Below are 16,089 nucleotides of genomic sequence, written 5' to 3'. Positions count from 1 at the left end.
ATCATTATGTATTTATTTGTTTCTGTTTGCTGCTTTCTTTTTAAATATTACATCTAGTTTCACTTTATTCGTTGCACACTGTGTGTGTGCGTTTGCGTGTGCTGTAAACCAGACTAAGAAAAGCATTTGACATACACACCAGAATGTGAGTTTTCTGTAAATTTTGCTTAATTGGAGTTTAAATTTTAAAAACTGGACCTGGCATGACCCGATGCATTCTACTCTTAAAAATGCTAGGTAAATTGTAATTGAAGAAATCCTATATTGTAGATTTCTATAAGTTACAAAGGGAGGCAGATAAAATCTGCCTTTTATAATCTCTTATTATAAAAGGCAGATTTTATCTGCCTCCCTTTGTAAGTTATAGAAATCTACAATATAGGATTTCTTCAATTACAATTTACCTAGCATTTTTAAGAGTAGAATGCATCGGGTCATGCCAGGTCCAGTTTTTAAAATTTAAACTCCAATTAAGCAAAATTTACAGAAAACTCACATTCTGGTGTGTATGTCAAATGTTTTTCTTAATGTGGTTTACACCACACGCAAACGCACACACACACAAAGGGAGCGAATTGTTTCACTGACTCTATCACCCTTCTCCTCCTTTGTCTTTGCAAGTTTGCAGCTATTAAAGTGAAAACAGTGAATCCGACAGCGATAAAGAAAACGAATTGGTACCTGAATGGAGTGAAAATTTAAAAACTGTTTCTTTCGGTGATTTTTCTGAAGAAACTGGACCAAGCCACAGACTTTCCCAGAAGAGTAAAGCCTTAGACTATTTCTATTTACTTTTTCGAATGAGCCCATTTGAAATCATTACGGCAGAAACAAAACGTTACGCTAAACGTAAACAAAACGAGAAGAGGATAATTTGTTATTTCCCACAACCTTAAATGAAATTAAGGCCTATTTTGCCATAAATATTATTATGGGTATCAGAAAGTTACCCAGAATAACAAATTCTATCGTAAAATTTTGTTGTATACCCAATTGAATATTAGCTAATAACCCATTTTCTATAGCGATGTTTGAACAAAATTTTAATAATTTTATATATTGTTGAATTTACCTGTATCTACCTGCAATTAGAGTCACTTTGTGACAAAAATTATAGTATAGAATTGGTTGAGGACATTTCATTAAATTATCTTCCAAAATTCACGTTAATATATTGATAAATAAAAAAGTTATTGTTGTTTAATGAAACCAGACTAAATTTATGATTACGTTAGAAATTAATTGAAACACATAAGGGGTGTATTTTGGTCAGAAATATAGTAACGAAAGGGTTAAGAAAAACCAAAAAATATTTTATTCTTTATAAATGTTGTATTCAAAATAACATTTTCTTTTAAGAATGTGTATATAACAAAGTATGTGTATATAACTATGTGACTTATATCTTTATATATAAGAGTGAAGTTGTGTGTCTGTCTCCTACGATTTAGATTCCTAACTACTCCCACATTTTGCGGTGCAGTGTAACCAAAACCGGGTATCTTATAGTCGTGAGTCATATCGAGTCCTTCTGGGTATTAGCGCGCGTCTACGATGAGTCTACGATTTAAAAAAATTTACCATCATATTTTTCCATTTTAATGCATTTTTTCGCTATTATATAAGGGAAGTAACTCTCTAAAAATATCTATGATGTGTCAACGATTTAAAAAGAAATTTACCTTAATTTTTTTTCCATTTTTAATGAATTTTTTTGCTATTTTTTGGCTATAACTCTCTAAAAATGCTTATATAGTTATTTCCCTTACAAACCCGAGCGACGCCGGGCGATACTGCTAGTATATTTATAATATATATGTATGTATACATCTGCACAAATGTATATATATATAGATGTATATATAAACATGTATATGTATACATGTATACATATAGCTGTATATGTATATATATACACATGTACATGTAATATGTACACATATATACATGCATATACATATGCACCTATACATACATAAGTGCAGATGTGGCTGTGTGGTAACAAACTTGGTTCCAAAACACACGGTCTTGAGTTCAGTCTCACTGTGTGGTGACTTAGCATGTGTCTTCTGCTATAGCCTCAGACCAACCAAAGCCTTGTCAGTGGATTTTCTAGACAGAAACTGAAATAAAGTATGAATATATGTATGTCTATTTGTGTGTCTTTGTCTCTGTGTTTCTCCCTCATCACTGCTGTTTGTTTATTTACATACCCATTACTTACTGGTTTCATAAGAAGAAACTGATAGAATAAGTTCCAGGCTTATCAAAATAAAAAAAGCACTAGGCTGTGTCTCATATTTTGGTTTATTATATATATAACTAAATTGTATCTATCAATTTATCATTGTGTGTGTGTGTGTGTATGTATATATACATACATATATAATCGTATATATATATGTGTAAATTTATATGTGTCTTTGTCTCTATGTCTCACCTTCGTCACTGCTGTTCGTTTATTTACATCCCCAAAACTGATAGGATAAACACCAGGCTTATCAACATAAAAAAAAGCACTAGGCTGTGTCTCATATATTTCTTTGCCCACTCAGTTGTATCTATCAATTTATCTGTGAGTGTGTGTATAGATATATATATATATATATATACAGAATACACACAAACACACATGTATATATATACATGTATGTATGTGTGCACATTCATATCTATTATATCAATGTCAATGTCTTTATGTTTGTCTGTTACTTATAAATTTGAAAACTGCTGCAAAGATCCTAATGAAATTTGGAACATAAAATCCAACCCTAGGGAGAAGGGTAATGCTGCGTGTTTCATACAATTTCATGGACCAAAATTACTGAATGGATCTTTATCATATTTGGAACTTAGATTCAATGCATAAGGGTGGGTATAATGCAATATGTTTGGTTTGAATTTTAGATGGCTTAAAGGGGGCAGAACCCCCATGAAAATTCATAAATTTTTGATGTTCATGAAAATTCAACCATGGGTAATCAACAGGCATCAAAAAGTATTCTCAAAGTTTCCACTTCTCACGAGGATTCTAAGACACCCTAATGGGGGACTTAACTCCCAAATTTTAGTCATTTCTTTTATGATCCAAAACTAGGTTAAAAGTACTGAAGGGATCTTTACGAAATTTGGAAATTATATTCTATGCATAAGGGCCATAACCCCCATGACACTTCATATATTTTGCCATTGATGAAATTTTAACCATACATATTAGACACAAATGAAGTAATATTTATAAAGTTTTATCTTCTTAGAAGTTAAAAAGACCTCTTTATGGGGACTTAACACCCACAATTTACTCATTTTATCTAAGCAAAGATGAATACAGTTGTACTCTTGGAAGCTGTAGGGTCACCCGAGCATAAATAATGAGCATTATTTGTAATTCAATGGTACAACAGTGTAAGACTTTGCTTTGAGATATACTTAGATTGTGATTTCTACAATGTGGTGCATAAATTGTCAAGTAAATAAGAGGCATCTTTGCCTCCACTAATTTAGTTGCAAAGTGTTGAGTAAAGTTATTTGGTTGCAGACCTCCTTTCAGTCTTTTTATTATCACTGGGTCACACATAGTCCCCAGATGGTAACATTGATTTCAAGGCCTTCCCAGATGAGTGACTGGTTATTCAAAGACATTTGTAGATTGTAAATTATTCTTCCCAGTTACGTGTGTGTATAGTGGTCATTTGCAAACTCCAGACGTGACACTTTCATTTCTCCTTCACCCTCACGTCACACAGTTGTTAATTTTTATTTCTGTTGGGTCACACCCGAACAATTCCTATAGATCCATAATGCATCTCTCAGCTGTTCCTGTCACCTGGATGGTGAGGAATCCTACATTGGGAGTGGTAATGACTTGGGTACAGTTGCTGACTGCTTTTTATGATCATTCGTCTTTTGGTTTCCTGTACCTTTGCTCTCTTTTACAAACCCAGTGAACATATGCAGGTGCAGGAGTGGCTGTGTGGTAAGTAGCTTGCCTACCAACCACATGGTTCTGGGTTCAGTCCCACTGCGTAGCATCTTGGGCAAATATCTTCTGCTATAGCCCCGGGCCGACCGATGCCTTGTGAGTGGATTGTTAGACGGAAACTGAAAGAAGCCTGTCGTATATATGTATATATATATGTATGTGTGTGTGCTTGTGTGTCTGTGTTTGTCCCCCTAGCATTGCTTGACAACCGATGTTGGTGTGTTTACGCCCTCGTTACTTAGCAGTTCGGCAAAAGGGACCGATAGAATAAGTACTGGGCTTACAAAGAATAAGTCCCGGTGTTGTTTTCCTCGACTAAAGGCGGTGCTCCAGCATGGCCGCAGTAAAATGACTGAAACAAGTAAAAGAGTAAGGAGTATACATATAATTCCTATTTCAAAGAAATTCAAACAATAGATATAAAACCCAAGTTAAAAAACATTCTCAAGAATTCAACTTCTCTGCTTGACATTAAAAGACCCATCCCCAATAGGGGCCTTAACTCACACATTTTAGAGCTCCATGACCTCCATATTCCAGGAGCAAAATCCTTTTAACAGATTCTATAAGACTGGAATTTTGGAACCTGTGCATAAAAATCAGTAGTATGGGATACATGTGTCATGATTACAATTTCTGCAATTTTGATGAAATTCTAATCATAGGTACTCCAGTTCATTACAGAAAAGTCTAATTCTTCAATTGCATGTAACACGGGCAACGCAGGGTATCACTGCTAGTATATATATATATATATATATATTAAAGTAAATATATGGCACAACGAAGTACCGATATTTACTGGAAATAGCGAACGTAATAATACAACGCTAATGTATAGCTTCACCGCGTATGTACTAGCAAAAGTGCGTGAGTGCAACAAACTTGAAAAAAATTGTCTTACCTCCAGGGAGAACATCTGAAAGATGAAATACCTAGAAAAGGATAATGTGGGACCGGAGCCGGTTTCAGATTTTTCAAGATATGCCTGCACACATATACTTGATCTATCTTCATCAGCCAAACATATACCACGACAACATTTCAGATGTTACCACATTACTAACAATACACTCGACTGAAACACCGAAACGCTAACAGAACGGTGAAGAAGTTTCAATAAATTAGTAATGCAATGCTAGGGTATTGCTTTCCAGTAAAGGTATTTCATCTTTCAGATGTTCTCCCTGGAGGTAAGACAATTTTTTTCAGGTTTGTTGCACTCACGCATTTTTGCTAGTACATACGCGGTGAAGCTATACATTAGCGTCGTATTATTACTTTCGCTATTTCCAGTAAATATCGGTACTTCGTTGTGCCATATATTTACTTCTTTGTATAATTTTCCCTCACGGGCTATTCTTCACTGGAATGCAATACTCTAGTATAGCATTACTAATTTATATATATATATATATATATATGTATATATATATGTATGTATATATATATTATAGGTATTATTAATAAGTTAGAAAATGGAGACATCTATTGGATATAAATTATTTTATGAATTATTTAATATCATCACCTACAATTATTTCATTTCATACCCAAAAAAAAAATTACAAAACATTTTTTAATTCAATAATTATAATAATAATCATGAATAATGATTTACAACATGTAAGAGTAAGATTATATAATGAACCAGCAGAGGCACCCAGCATTGACTGGCAATGAAATTTTTCCTCACATATTGGAAGAAATAAAGCAAAATACGTTGGGTAATGGACAGCTTGGAGATGAAAATGATGATGGTGTCAAGGATGTGTTTCCTCTCCTGTATGGATGAGTTTGTGTTTAATTAAAGTATCATTGAGAGCAAAGGATTTACCACAGATATCACAATGATATGGTTTCTCACTGTATGAATGCACTTATGAATAGTTAAGCTAACTTTATGAGTGAATGACGTGCCACAGATATCACTGCCATATGGTTTCTTACCTGTATGCAAACGTACGTGAGTATCTAAGTTACCTTTTTGAGTGAATGAAATACCACAGATTTCACAGCGATATGGTTTATCACCTGTATGAATGCGTTTGTGTATACTTAATACAAAGTTTCGAGCAAATGATCAACCACAGATATCACAGTGATATGGTTTCTCACCTGTATGCAAACGCATGTGAGCAGTTAAGTTTCCTTTTAGAGTGAATGACTTTTCAGAGATATCGCAATGATATGGTTTCTCACCTGTATGCAAACGTTTCTGAGCAGTTAAGTGACCTTTTTCAGTGAATGACTTTCCACAGATATCACAGCGATATGGTTTCTCACCTGTGTGGATGCGTTTGTGTTTAGTTAAGCTAACTTTTTGAGTGAATGATTTACCACAGATATCACAGCGATATGGTTTCTCACCTGTGTGAATGCGTTTGTGTTTAGTTAAGCTAACTTTTTGAGTGAATGATTTACCACAGATATCACAGCGATATGGTTTCTCACCTGTGTGAATGCGTTTGTGTTTAGTTAAGCTACCTTTTAGAGTGAATGATTTACCACAGATATCGCAGTGAGATGGTTTCGCACCTGTATGCAAACGTTTGTGAGCAGTTAAGTGACCTTTTTCAGTGAATGACTTACCACAGATATCACAGCGATATGGTTTCTCACCTGTGTGAATGCGTTTGTGTTTACTTAAGCTACCTTTTTGAGTGAATGATTTACCACAGATATCACAGTGATATGGTTTCTCACCTGTATGAAGACGTTTGTGAATAGTTAAGTTACTTTTATGAGAGAATAACTTACCACAGATATCACAGCGATATGGTTTCTCACCTGTGTGAATGCGTTTGTGTGAAGTTAAGTTACTAAATACAGAGAATGTTTTACCACATATATCACAGTGATATGGTTTCTCACCTGTGTGAATGTGTTTGTGTGTAGTTAAGTTACTAAACACAGGGAATGTTTTACCACAAATATCACAACGATATGGTTTCTCACCTGTGTGAATACGTTTGTGTGTAGCTAATTTACTAAACACAGGGAATGTTTTACCACAAATATCACAATGATATGGTTTCTCACCTGTGTGAATGCGTTTGTGTGTAGTTAAGTTACTAAATCCAGGGAATGTTTTACCACAGATATCACAGTCATATGGTTTCTCTCCAGTAGAAATGCATTTATGAGTAGTTAGGTTCCCTCTGCGAGAGAAAGACTTTTTGCAGATATCACAACAGTACGATAATTTTTCTCCTTCTTTCGTCATCTCTTCACGAAGTAAGATATCCTTTACATTTCTCACATAACTCATTGTTCTACAATGTTTCTGATACTACCACAATAAATAAATATTTTTCTTGTATTTCTTCTTATATATATATGTTTCTGTTGACTTCAGTATCCGAAGGCCATACATTTCCTTGTAAATGTATCCATGTTTAATTAGAATGTGAAATGTAAATATTTCAGGCAGTGAGGAAGTAAAATATCTATCAATCTCAGACAAGAACACAGTATTTCAATTATTGATTCGTAGATATATATAAACATGTTTATATCTGTTATTTATCACATCTTCCTTTAGTCTTTCAAAGTTTATTAATATTCATGACGTATCTCAAGTAAAAATCCGTTCATGCCACAGACGTCTGATGTTCTGAAATGATATAGAAACAATATAAAATAAAGAAAATAGTTTAAAAGGAGAGATTCAATAATAGAAATGTTAGTATGTTTTCATAAGGATAAACTGTGGATATAAATTTTTACCTCATGAGTTACTTTCTATTTTGTTATTAAAATTATATTCTACAACCTTGAGGTAATGTCTACATATTCACAGGCATCGGCTCCTCCACCTTCAGATATTATCTAACATTTTAAACGAACTAAGGTTAGGGTTACGGTTAGGTCTAGGGTTTGGGTTAAAAAGTCGTTCTAGGATCGACTACTTACGACTAGCTAGCACGGATACGCGAGTGCGCGCACCGGGACCACTGTTCGCTAGTAGTACCCACATAAATGTGCAACTGAGTTCTAGAAGCAGTGTGTTTCACCCACTTTTAACAAGAAAACTTCTCACACACTTTATCACACGAAACCAAGCTACGTCTCTATATCTCTCCGATTCATGCACGATGCTTGCCTCCAACTCCCTAATCCTGTCCCTTTGGCACTGTATCATTGTTCTCGTATCCATAACCACAAGGTGGTCGCTTCTTTGTGTGGTTAAACAGAACGACAATCAGAGTACAGTAATCTTTTTGGTTTTTCTATCATTATAAGTGAATTTCTGTTTTCCTATATAACGTATAAACAGAGGTATATCTTTCGGGTGCACTTGTCCAGATTTACCCGAATATACACGTAGACAACGATCGCCGATACAAAGCGAAAGGGACCACGCAGAAACGGTTTGCGACATTCACCTGAGTTCACTAATTAATTATCATTTTATGTGACTGCTATAATCAATTAAACTCAATTAATTACGGTATATTTCGTACACATAAAAGGGCAAAGCATTCAAAGACGTCGACTTAACCGAAATGTATATTAATTACTTACCTGGTGTTTTATATAAATCCGGGTTTAATGTGAAATGTCTTTAATTAAGCTTAAGAGACGTTTCAACGGATAATTGAATTGTAAGACGATTGAAAAACCGACACGGTAAACAGCGAAACGAAAAAACTCTGGAGATTGTGTACGTTATGGCATCAATCTTTTGTTATAAAATAAATGTTATCATTTTTTTCCTTTTTAATTGCATCAAAATACACTTAAAAATATAATACAGACTTTTTAAACCTTGGATTGTAAAGTATATCTAGACGAAATTATATTTTATTTATGGGAATTACAAAAAAAGATACGAAACTAGAAATGAAATGAAGGAAACGAACCTTCGGTATCTGGTGAAAAGATTAGAAACAAGATTATTTGGAATAAATTAAAATATATTTAAATCAAATTTACAGAAGTTAAGTTTATCCTAAAATTCCACTGAAGCATCTGAGATAGTAGATCATTTTTAATATTATGATTCTCTGGTAATTTTAAATTGGGTAAAAGGGAAAATTTTCATCATTATGCTTAATAGTAGATATGAAATTTGATACATCTCAAATTTCGTCAGATTATTATTTAAGAAGGAAAGAATGCTGTTTTGAAATGCTGAAGATTATTTTCTAGAAATGAATAATAAAGTTACGAGCTAAAAGTTATGTTATTTTAGCCAATCCTAAATCCTAAATCGGCAGCATATTTCATTAAGCAACCGTAATATATCATAACGTATATTAAATGTTCTTGTAAGCCAACACCACGTTCTACGGCATTAGCAGTGATCTTTACAATATTATGTTATCTGAAGTTTTATTATTTACATCTGTCTTCTCGATGCCAAACGTTGTAGCTAAAAATCAATGCTGGCTAGAATTTCTGTAGAAATATTCTTAAGAGATCTTGTTGCCCATATACTTTATTTCGCTTTCTCTTCGCCACTCTCCTCTTAAAGTTTTGATACACATTATAAATTAATATCGGCATTAGATTTTTGCTCAAGGCTAGCAATATCAGAAGAAAGGAATGAGTCTGTAGCAAAATCTAGATACTGGAATGATCTCCATTGCAAGAAAGATGATAGAGCAACCTCCCTTTCTTAGTCTTCTCTAAGCATCAATGTTATGAGACCTGATTCTTAATCATTCAAAAAGCTTGGCATTTCTCTTGGAAGTTTCTAGAACGTCCAGCATTTCATTAATAAAAATAGCTGGCTAACCCAGCTTTTTGCTTCTTAATCGATCAGACTTATACCCATTCACGCCATTGCTACGTCCCTCTATTTCTATTGAAAACCATCACAAGATCAGAACCTCACTTTACTTTAGTTCAGTCTGTTGAATGTTGATGTCAGACACACACACACACGTCTATATCTATAAAGATGAGAATGTGCGTCTGTCCGTCAGCGTGAATCCCTTAAACTTGAGAACTACACAACCAATTTCATTCAAATCTTACACATGCCTTACTTTGAGTCCATGTAGTATCATGGGCAAAAAAACTTTTTACTTCTTGCCCAATATCACACTGATATGGTTTCTCATCTGTGTGAATGCGTTTGTGTGTGGTTAATGCATTATTCAGAGCAAATGATTTACCACAGATATCACAGTGATAAGGTTTCTCACCTGTGTGAATGCGTTTGTGTGTGGTTAATACATTATTCAGAGCAAATGATTTACCACAGATATCACAGTGATATGGTTCCTCACCTGTGTGAATGCGTTTGTGTGTGGTTAATGCATTATTCAGAGCAAATGATTTACCACAGATATCACAGTGATATGGTTCCTCACCTGTATGCAGATGTTTGTGAGTAGTTAAGCTACTTTTTTGAGAGAATGACTTACCACAGATATCACAGCGATATGGTTTATCACCTGAATAAACGCGTTTGTGAATACTTAATACAAAGTTTCGAGCAAATGACCTACCACAGATATCACAGTGATATGGTTTCTCACCTGTATGCAAACGCATGTGAGCAGTTAAGTTTCCTTTTAGAGTGAATGACTTTTCAGAGATATCGCAATGATATGGTTTCTCACCTGTATGCAAACGTTTCTGAGCAGTTAAGCGAACTTTTTCAGTGAATGACTTTCCACAGATATCACACTGATATGGTTTCTCACCTGTGTGAATGCGTTTGTGTTTAGTTAAGCTAACTTTTTGAGTGAATGATTTACCACAGACATCAGAGTAATATGGTTTCTCACCTGTATGCAAACGTACGTGAGTAGCTAAGTTACCTTTTTGAGAGAATGATTTACCACAGATATCACAGTGATATGGTTTATCACCTGTTTGAATGCATTTGTGTTTAGTTAAATCATTACTTCCAGTGAATAACTTGCCACAGATATCACTGTGATATGGTTTCTCACCTGTATGCAAACGTATGTGCGTAGTTAAAATACCTTTTTGAGTGAATGACTTTCCACAGATATCACAATGATATGATTTTTCTCCTGTGTGAATACGTTTGTGTTTATTTAAGCTACCTTTTTGAGTGAATGATTTACCACAGATATCACAATGATATGGCTTCTCACCTGTATGCAAACGTTTGTGAGCAGTTAAGCAATTTTTTTCAGTGAATGATTTACCACAGATATCACATTGATATGGCTTCTCTCCTGTATGAAGCCGTTTATGATGAATTAAATTATTTATCTGAGAGAATGTTTTACTACAAATATCACAGTGACATGGTGTTTCACCTGTGTGAATGCATTTATGAGCTGTGAAGGTACTATTTACTGCAAAGGACTTACCACAGATATTACAGTGGTATGGTTTGTTACCTGTACGAGTGCATTTGTGGTTAGTTAATACATAGTTTACTGCAAATGATTTACACAGATATCACAGTGATATGGTTTCTGACCTGTATGAGAGTATTTATGTCGAGTTAAGTTACTCTTTACAGTGAATGATTTACCACAAATAACACAGTGATATGGTTTCTCACCTGTGTGAATGCGTTTGTGTGTAGTTAGGTTACCTTTCTGAGAGAAAGACTTTTTGCGGATATCACAACAGTATGATAATTTTTCTCATTCTTTCGTCATCTCTTCACGAAGTAAGCTATCCTTTACATTTCTCACATAACTCATTGTTCTATAATGTTTCTGATACTACCACAATAAATAAATATTTTTCATGTCTGATTTTGTCAGTATCTGAAGGTTACAAATTTCCTTGTAAATGTATCTACGTTTAATTAGAATGTGAAATACAGTTTGTAAGAAAAATGTCGCTATTAATTTCAGTTAAGAACAAAGTATTTCACAGTTATTGATTCATAGATATATTATATAAACATGTTTATATCTATTATTTATCACATCTTCCTTTAGTCTTTCAAAGTTTATTAATATTCTTGATGTATCTCTAGTAAAAATCCATCCATGTCACAGACGTCTGATATTCTGAAATGATATAGAAACAATATAAAATAGAGAAAATAGTTAAAAAGAGAGATTCAATAATAGAAATGTTAGTATGTTTTCATAAGGATAAACTGTGGATATAAATTTTTAGCTAAAAGATTACTTTCCTTTGTTATTAAAATAGGATCTATTCCATCTCAATCACAAAGTAAACAAAAAAATTTTAACTAAACAGTTTGAATCTTCAAATACTGGTAGAATTTCTTTGAATGTTTTTGACAAAATTTCCTTTTTTAGAAGTTATTTCATGTTAAAGTTGTCGTATTTGGGTAATTTCAACCAATCAACGATGTGTATTCGGTTGAAGAAAGCTACAACTTCCGGGTCATCTCTACTAAACGTCACCCCTCCGTTGTATTCATCACGTATATCCATCCTTGTGAGCAATGTACATCCCTTACTCTTTCCCTCCCTTATACACTATCAACCAGCATCCAGTGAGCAAACTTGTCACTGCCACCACAGTTACCCTATTATCCGGTGTATAAGCCGCTATTTGTTTTGTTTTACCTTCATGTTTTGATAATGTTATTTTTAATCTAATGAAGACTTTTATATTTATTTCTTTATTTCCAACAGGGGGCTAAACATTGAGGGGACAGGCATGGACAATGGCATTAAGTCAATTCCATTAACCCCAGTGTGTAACTGGTACTTATTTAATCGACCCCGAAAGGATGAAAGGCAAAGTTAACCTCAGCAGAATTTAAACTCAGAACATAATGGCAGAAGAAATACCAATTTCTTTATTGCCCACCGGGGGCCAAACATAGATATGGACAGTACAACTGATGGGATCAGTGAATCGATATGATTTTACATAAATGTGACATCAAAAATAAAATACAATACATAAAAATCGAATGGAATACACAGTACAAAAACAATACAAATGAAGCGATGATCAAGTTACGCTCCGATCCCACAAGCCCCGATCTACCGCTGATACCTTTTTATTTTTCCTTTTTTTTTTTTTTCTTCGTCTATTCACATGGTTCCTTGCACGCACAACACTCGTGCAACATACTTCCATCTCTTTTGGAACGTACACTCTGACAGACACCTCTTCTCCAGCCACAGTTTCCTTTTCAAATGAAAAGAAAAAAAGGATCGTAAATTGTCACCAGAGATAAAGTTGCCTGTCTTAATTCCTTTTATCCTAGTATTCCATACAGCCTCTTTTGCTATTGCTACAACCGTGAGAAAACAATTCTTACCTTCGTTCGTTAGAACTCCCGGTGGGTCAATTTTTATAATTGACTCAGTCGATATCCGTACTCTTCCTTCGCCGGACAACAGATGTTCAGCATAAGCCCACATTTCAGTTATCTCCGGACACTGAACAATAGCGTTTGGAAGTTGTCCAACGTTCTCAACCCAAATGTACGATGAAACAAGCTGTCCAGTTGAATAAATCCGAGACCTAGAGTCGACCCCAGGCCATCGTCGCATTCAGACTCTACCAACCCACTATATAAAATCCGTGTGGAACCCCCACCGCTGGCGTTGCCCGAGCGCCGGAACAGCAAGAGGGCCTTACGGCACTCTTTATGCCACTCACTCGACCTCGGTCTACGAGAACACCAGGCTTCCTGTTCGCAAAAACTCTTGAACTCAGGGAACATTTGTCTGGCCAGCGGAGACCACACCCGTTCACTATCCAGGAGAATCCAGAGGTGCCTCAACCTCAACGCATGTCTGCGCATCATTAACCAAGGCATCCCTAAACCTCCATTTAAAGGCTTTTGACAGCAGACAGAGCGTTTCACAAGTGGCGACCTGCCCTTCCACAAAAAGCGAAAGAGCTGTCTCTCCAACCTGATCAGCCACGAATCCGGACAGGGCACGACAGTCAGGCGGTAGGTAATGACCGATGTGATAAACACATTGGCCACTTCCGCCCTCCCTTTCAGGGATAGCCACCGCCAAGACCAAGTCTTGACTACTGCAGCCACCCTGCTCAATACCTCCGTCCAGTTCTTCTCTATCTGGAGGCCTGGTCCAAACCAGACTCCCAGCAACTTAACCGGTCCCTCCGTCCAGCGCCTAACAACACTGTCTGAAGGCATCGACTTGCCAACCCAGGTGCCGAGCTGCAAGCCGACCGACTTTTCCCGGTTAATCTTTGCTCCTGCTACCTCCTCGTAAGCCTCAATAGTCTTACCTACTTCACGTAGGCGTACCACTGTGGTTACACTGATAGTGATATCATCCGCGAAAGCTGTAACAAACTCCTCTAGTCCTGGTTCTCTCGGGATGCCACTCAACCTTTGCAGTAATGGCTCGAGAGCCATCACATACAAAAGTGGTGAAAGCGGACATCCTTGACGAACCGAGCGTCTGATGCAGAACGGCTTCGAAAGGAAACCGTTCACCCAAACTATCGAGTCAATGTTGTGGTACAAAGCGATAAACCACCTGAGGAAGCCAAGGCCCAGGCCAAACCGCGCAAGTACAGTCGCTAGGTATCGATGGTCAACCCTATCAAAAGCTTTAGACTGGTCCAAATGCACCAATGCCCCACCTTTGCCAGATTTATTACCAAACCTCTCTATGGTATAGCGAATAAGATGGAGGGTATCCTGAATGGTTCTGCCTGGGATGGCACATGTCTGTGCCTCCCCGACTATACCATTCGCGACACGCGCCAACCTTTTTGCTAGAACCTTGGCCAAAATCTTCACTTCTGCGTTTAACAGAGTGATGGGCCTGAAATTCTCTAGAACGTCCCCCTTGTCTGGGTCCTTTCTGACCAACGTCACTACTCCCCGGCGCACAGATCTGGGGATAAACCCATTCTGTTTCCAGTTCGCGTACACGTCAGTCAGTAGTTGCCCGAACAAGTCTGGCATACATTTATACAGCTCGTACGGAAGACCATCAAGTCCCGGTGACTTACCCGCTTTACAATCGGCCAAAGCCTCCATCACCTCCTCAAGTGTGATTGGCCCTTCGCAAGACTCCGCATCCGACCCCGAGAGGCACGGCAGCCCGGTAAGAAAGTCCTCGAGGGCTCTCCCACCACCAGGACCGCCGTCACCCCCGAACAGCTGGGCGAAGTACTCCCGAAAGACCTCACACATTTTCTCGGGTTCGTTTATCAAGACACCATTTTGATTCGTCAAAGACCGAATAGAGGAACTATTTCCTTGCCGAGCTTCCACCACTCGGGCCCATCCAGCGGCTTTGATTCCTTCACTTCCCATTGCACGTAACTTAGCTCTGGTAATACTTCCCATGTGGTGGGCTTCAAGATGCTGGTTTAACTCCAGTCTTTTCACCCTCGCTTGGTCTGTATTACCAGTCCTCCAGGCTTCTTCTAGTTCCTTAACTAGACCATCTCCTATTTTACGTCCCTTCTTAGCTAAACTTATGCTAAACCTAATAGACTCATATTTGATGGCTCTTTTTAGGGCATACCACCATTTGTTATTAATGATGGTACCTGTTAATGCCCTCTGTATTAACATCTTGATCCGCTTTCTGTACTCCTCAATCGCCAAAAGGGACGTATTGAGTTTCCAGTAGCCAGATCCCTGTCTATGCAACTTATCTACCGTCAGTTTACAGGTAACCATCTTGTGGTCACTGTAGCTGACTAGAAAAAACTGTGGACACTCAACTATGGACTTATCTTTTTCTCTAATTAAAATCCTATCTAGATATGTTCTGGTAGACCCGTCACTATTTGACCACGTCCACTGTGGAGTGTTCGGGTGCTCCAACCTATATGGATCTGCTAGCTGAAATTGACTTAGCAGATCCCGAAAGCCTGTGTTACATTTTCTGTTCATGTTCGAGTTTGAGCCAACACAATCTGTGTGTGCTGCACATATTGTATTAGAGTCTCCTAACACTACTAGTGAATGCGACGTGGCTAGGAACTTTCCTAGGCCACGAAAATATTCAGTTTGCGGGCCAATAATGTTTGGTGCATAAATAGCGACCAGCCTGATTGTCTTGCCACAACTGAATGTCAAGTCGAGAACGACCAGCCTGCCTTCTGGGTCAGAAAAAACCAACTTTTTCTCGGCTACCCGGTTTCTTTTTAGTAGGACCAACACCCCACCCCCACCTCCCGCCCGACTCGGAGAAACGTATTTCTCGTAGCCGTTCAGGAGGGGGAGC

The 16,089-nt window shown here is 36.9% G+C and overlaps 3 protein-coding genes across 4 annotated transcripts in view; 2 read left to right on the top strand and 1 right to left on the bottom strand.

Annotated features, from left to right (window-relative positions):
- Nucleotides 1-7,392, bottom strand: part of LOC115225010 (zinc finger protein 208-like) — a 34,908-nt gene extending 27,516 nt beyond the window's left edge. Inside the window, exons 1-3 of the mRNA XM_036514149.1 lie at nucleotides 7,025-7,392; nucleotides 6,521-6,604; nucleotides 6,387-6,436 (exon numbers count right to left, since the gene is read on the bottom strand). Coding sequence (XP_036370042.1) covers nucleotides 6,387-6,436; nucleotides 6,521-6,604; nucleotides 7,025-7,253 — 363 coding nt within the window. The 5' untranslated portion in view covers nucleotides 7,254-7,392. The remainder of the gene's footprint in view (nucleotides 1-6,386; nucleotides 6,437-6,520; nucleotides 6,605-7,024) is intronic.
- The window catches only part of LOC115225006 (zinc finger protein 239-like), a gene marked incomplete at its 3' end in the record, with an annotated part of 188,247 nt that overhangs the window by 126,548 nt on the left and 45,610 nt on the right, over nucleotides 1-16,089 (top strand). The gene's annotated exons all lie outside the window — the stretch shown is intronic.
- Nucleotides 1-16,089, top strand: part of LOC118768185 (zinc finger protein 91-like) — a 339,442-nt gene that overhangs the window by 294,764 nt on the left and 28,589 nt on the right. The gene's annotated exons all lie outside the window — the stretch shown is intronic.

Source organism: Octopus sinensis, linkage group LG27 (genome assembly GCF_006345805.1).
Source record: "Octopus sinensis linkage group LG27, ASM634580v1, whole genome shotgun sequence".
Lineage (NCBI taxonomy): Eukaryota > Metazoa > Mollusca > Cephalopoda > Octopoda > Octopodidae > Octopus > Octopus sinensis.
This window is presented reverse-complemented; position numbering and strand designations above follow the sequence as displayed.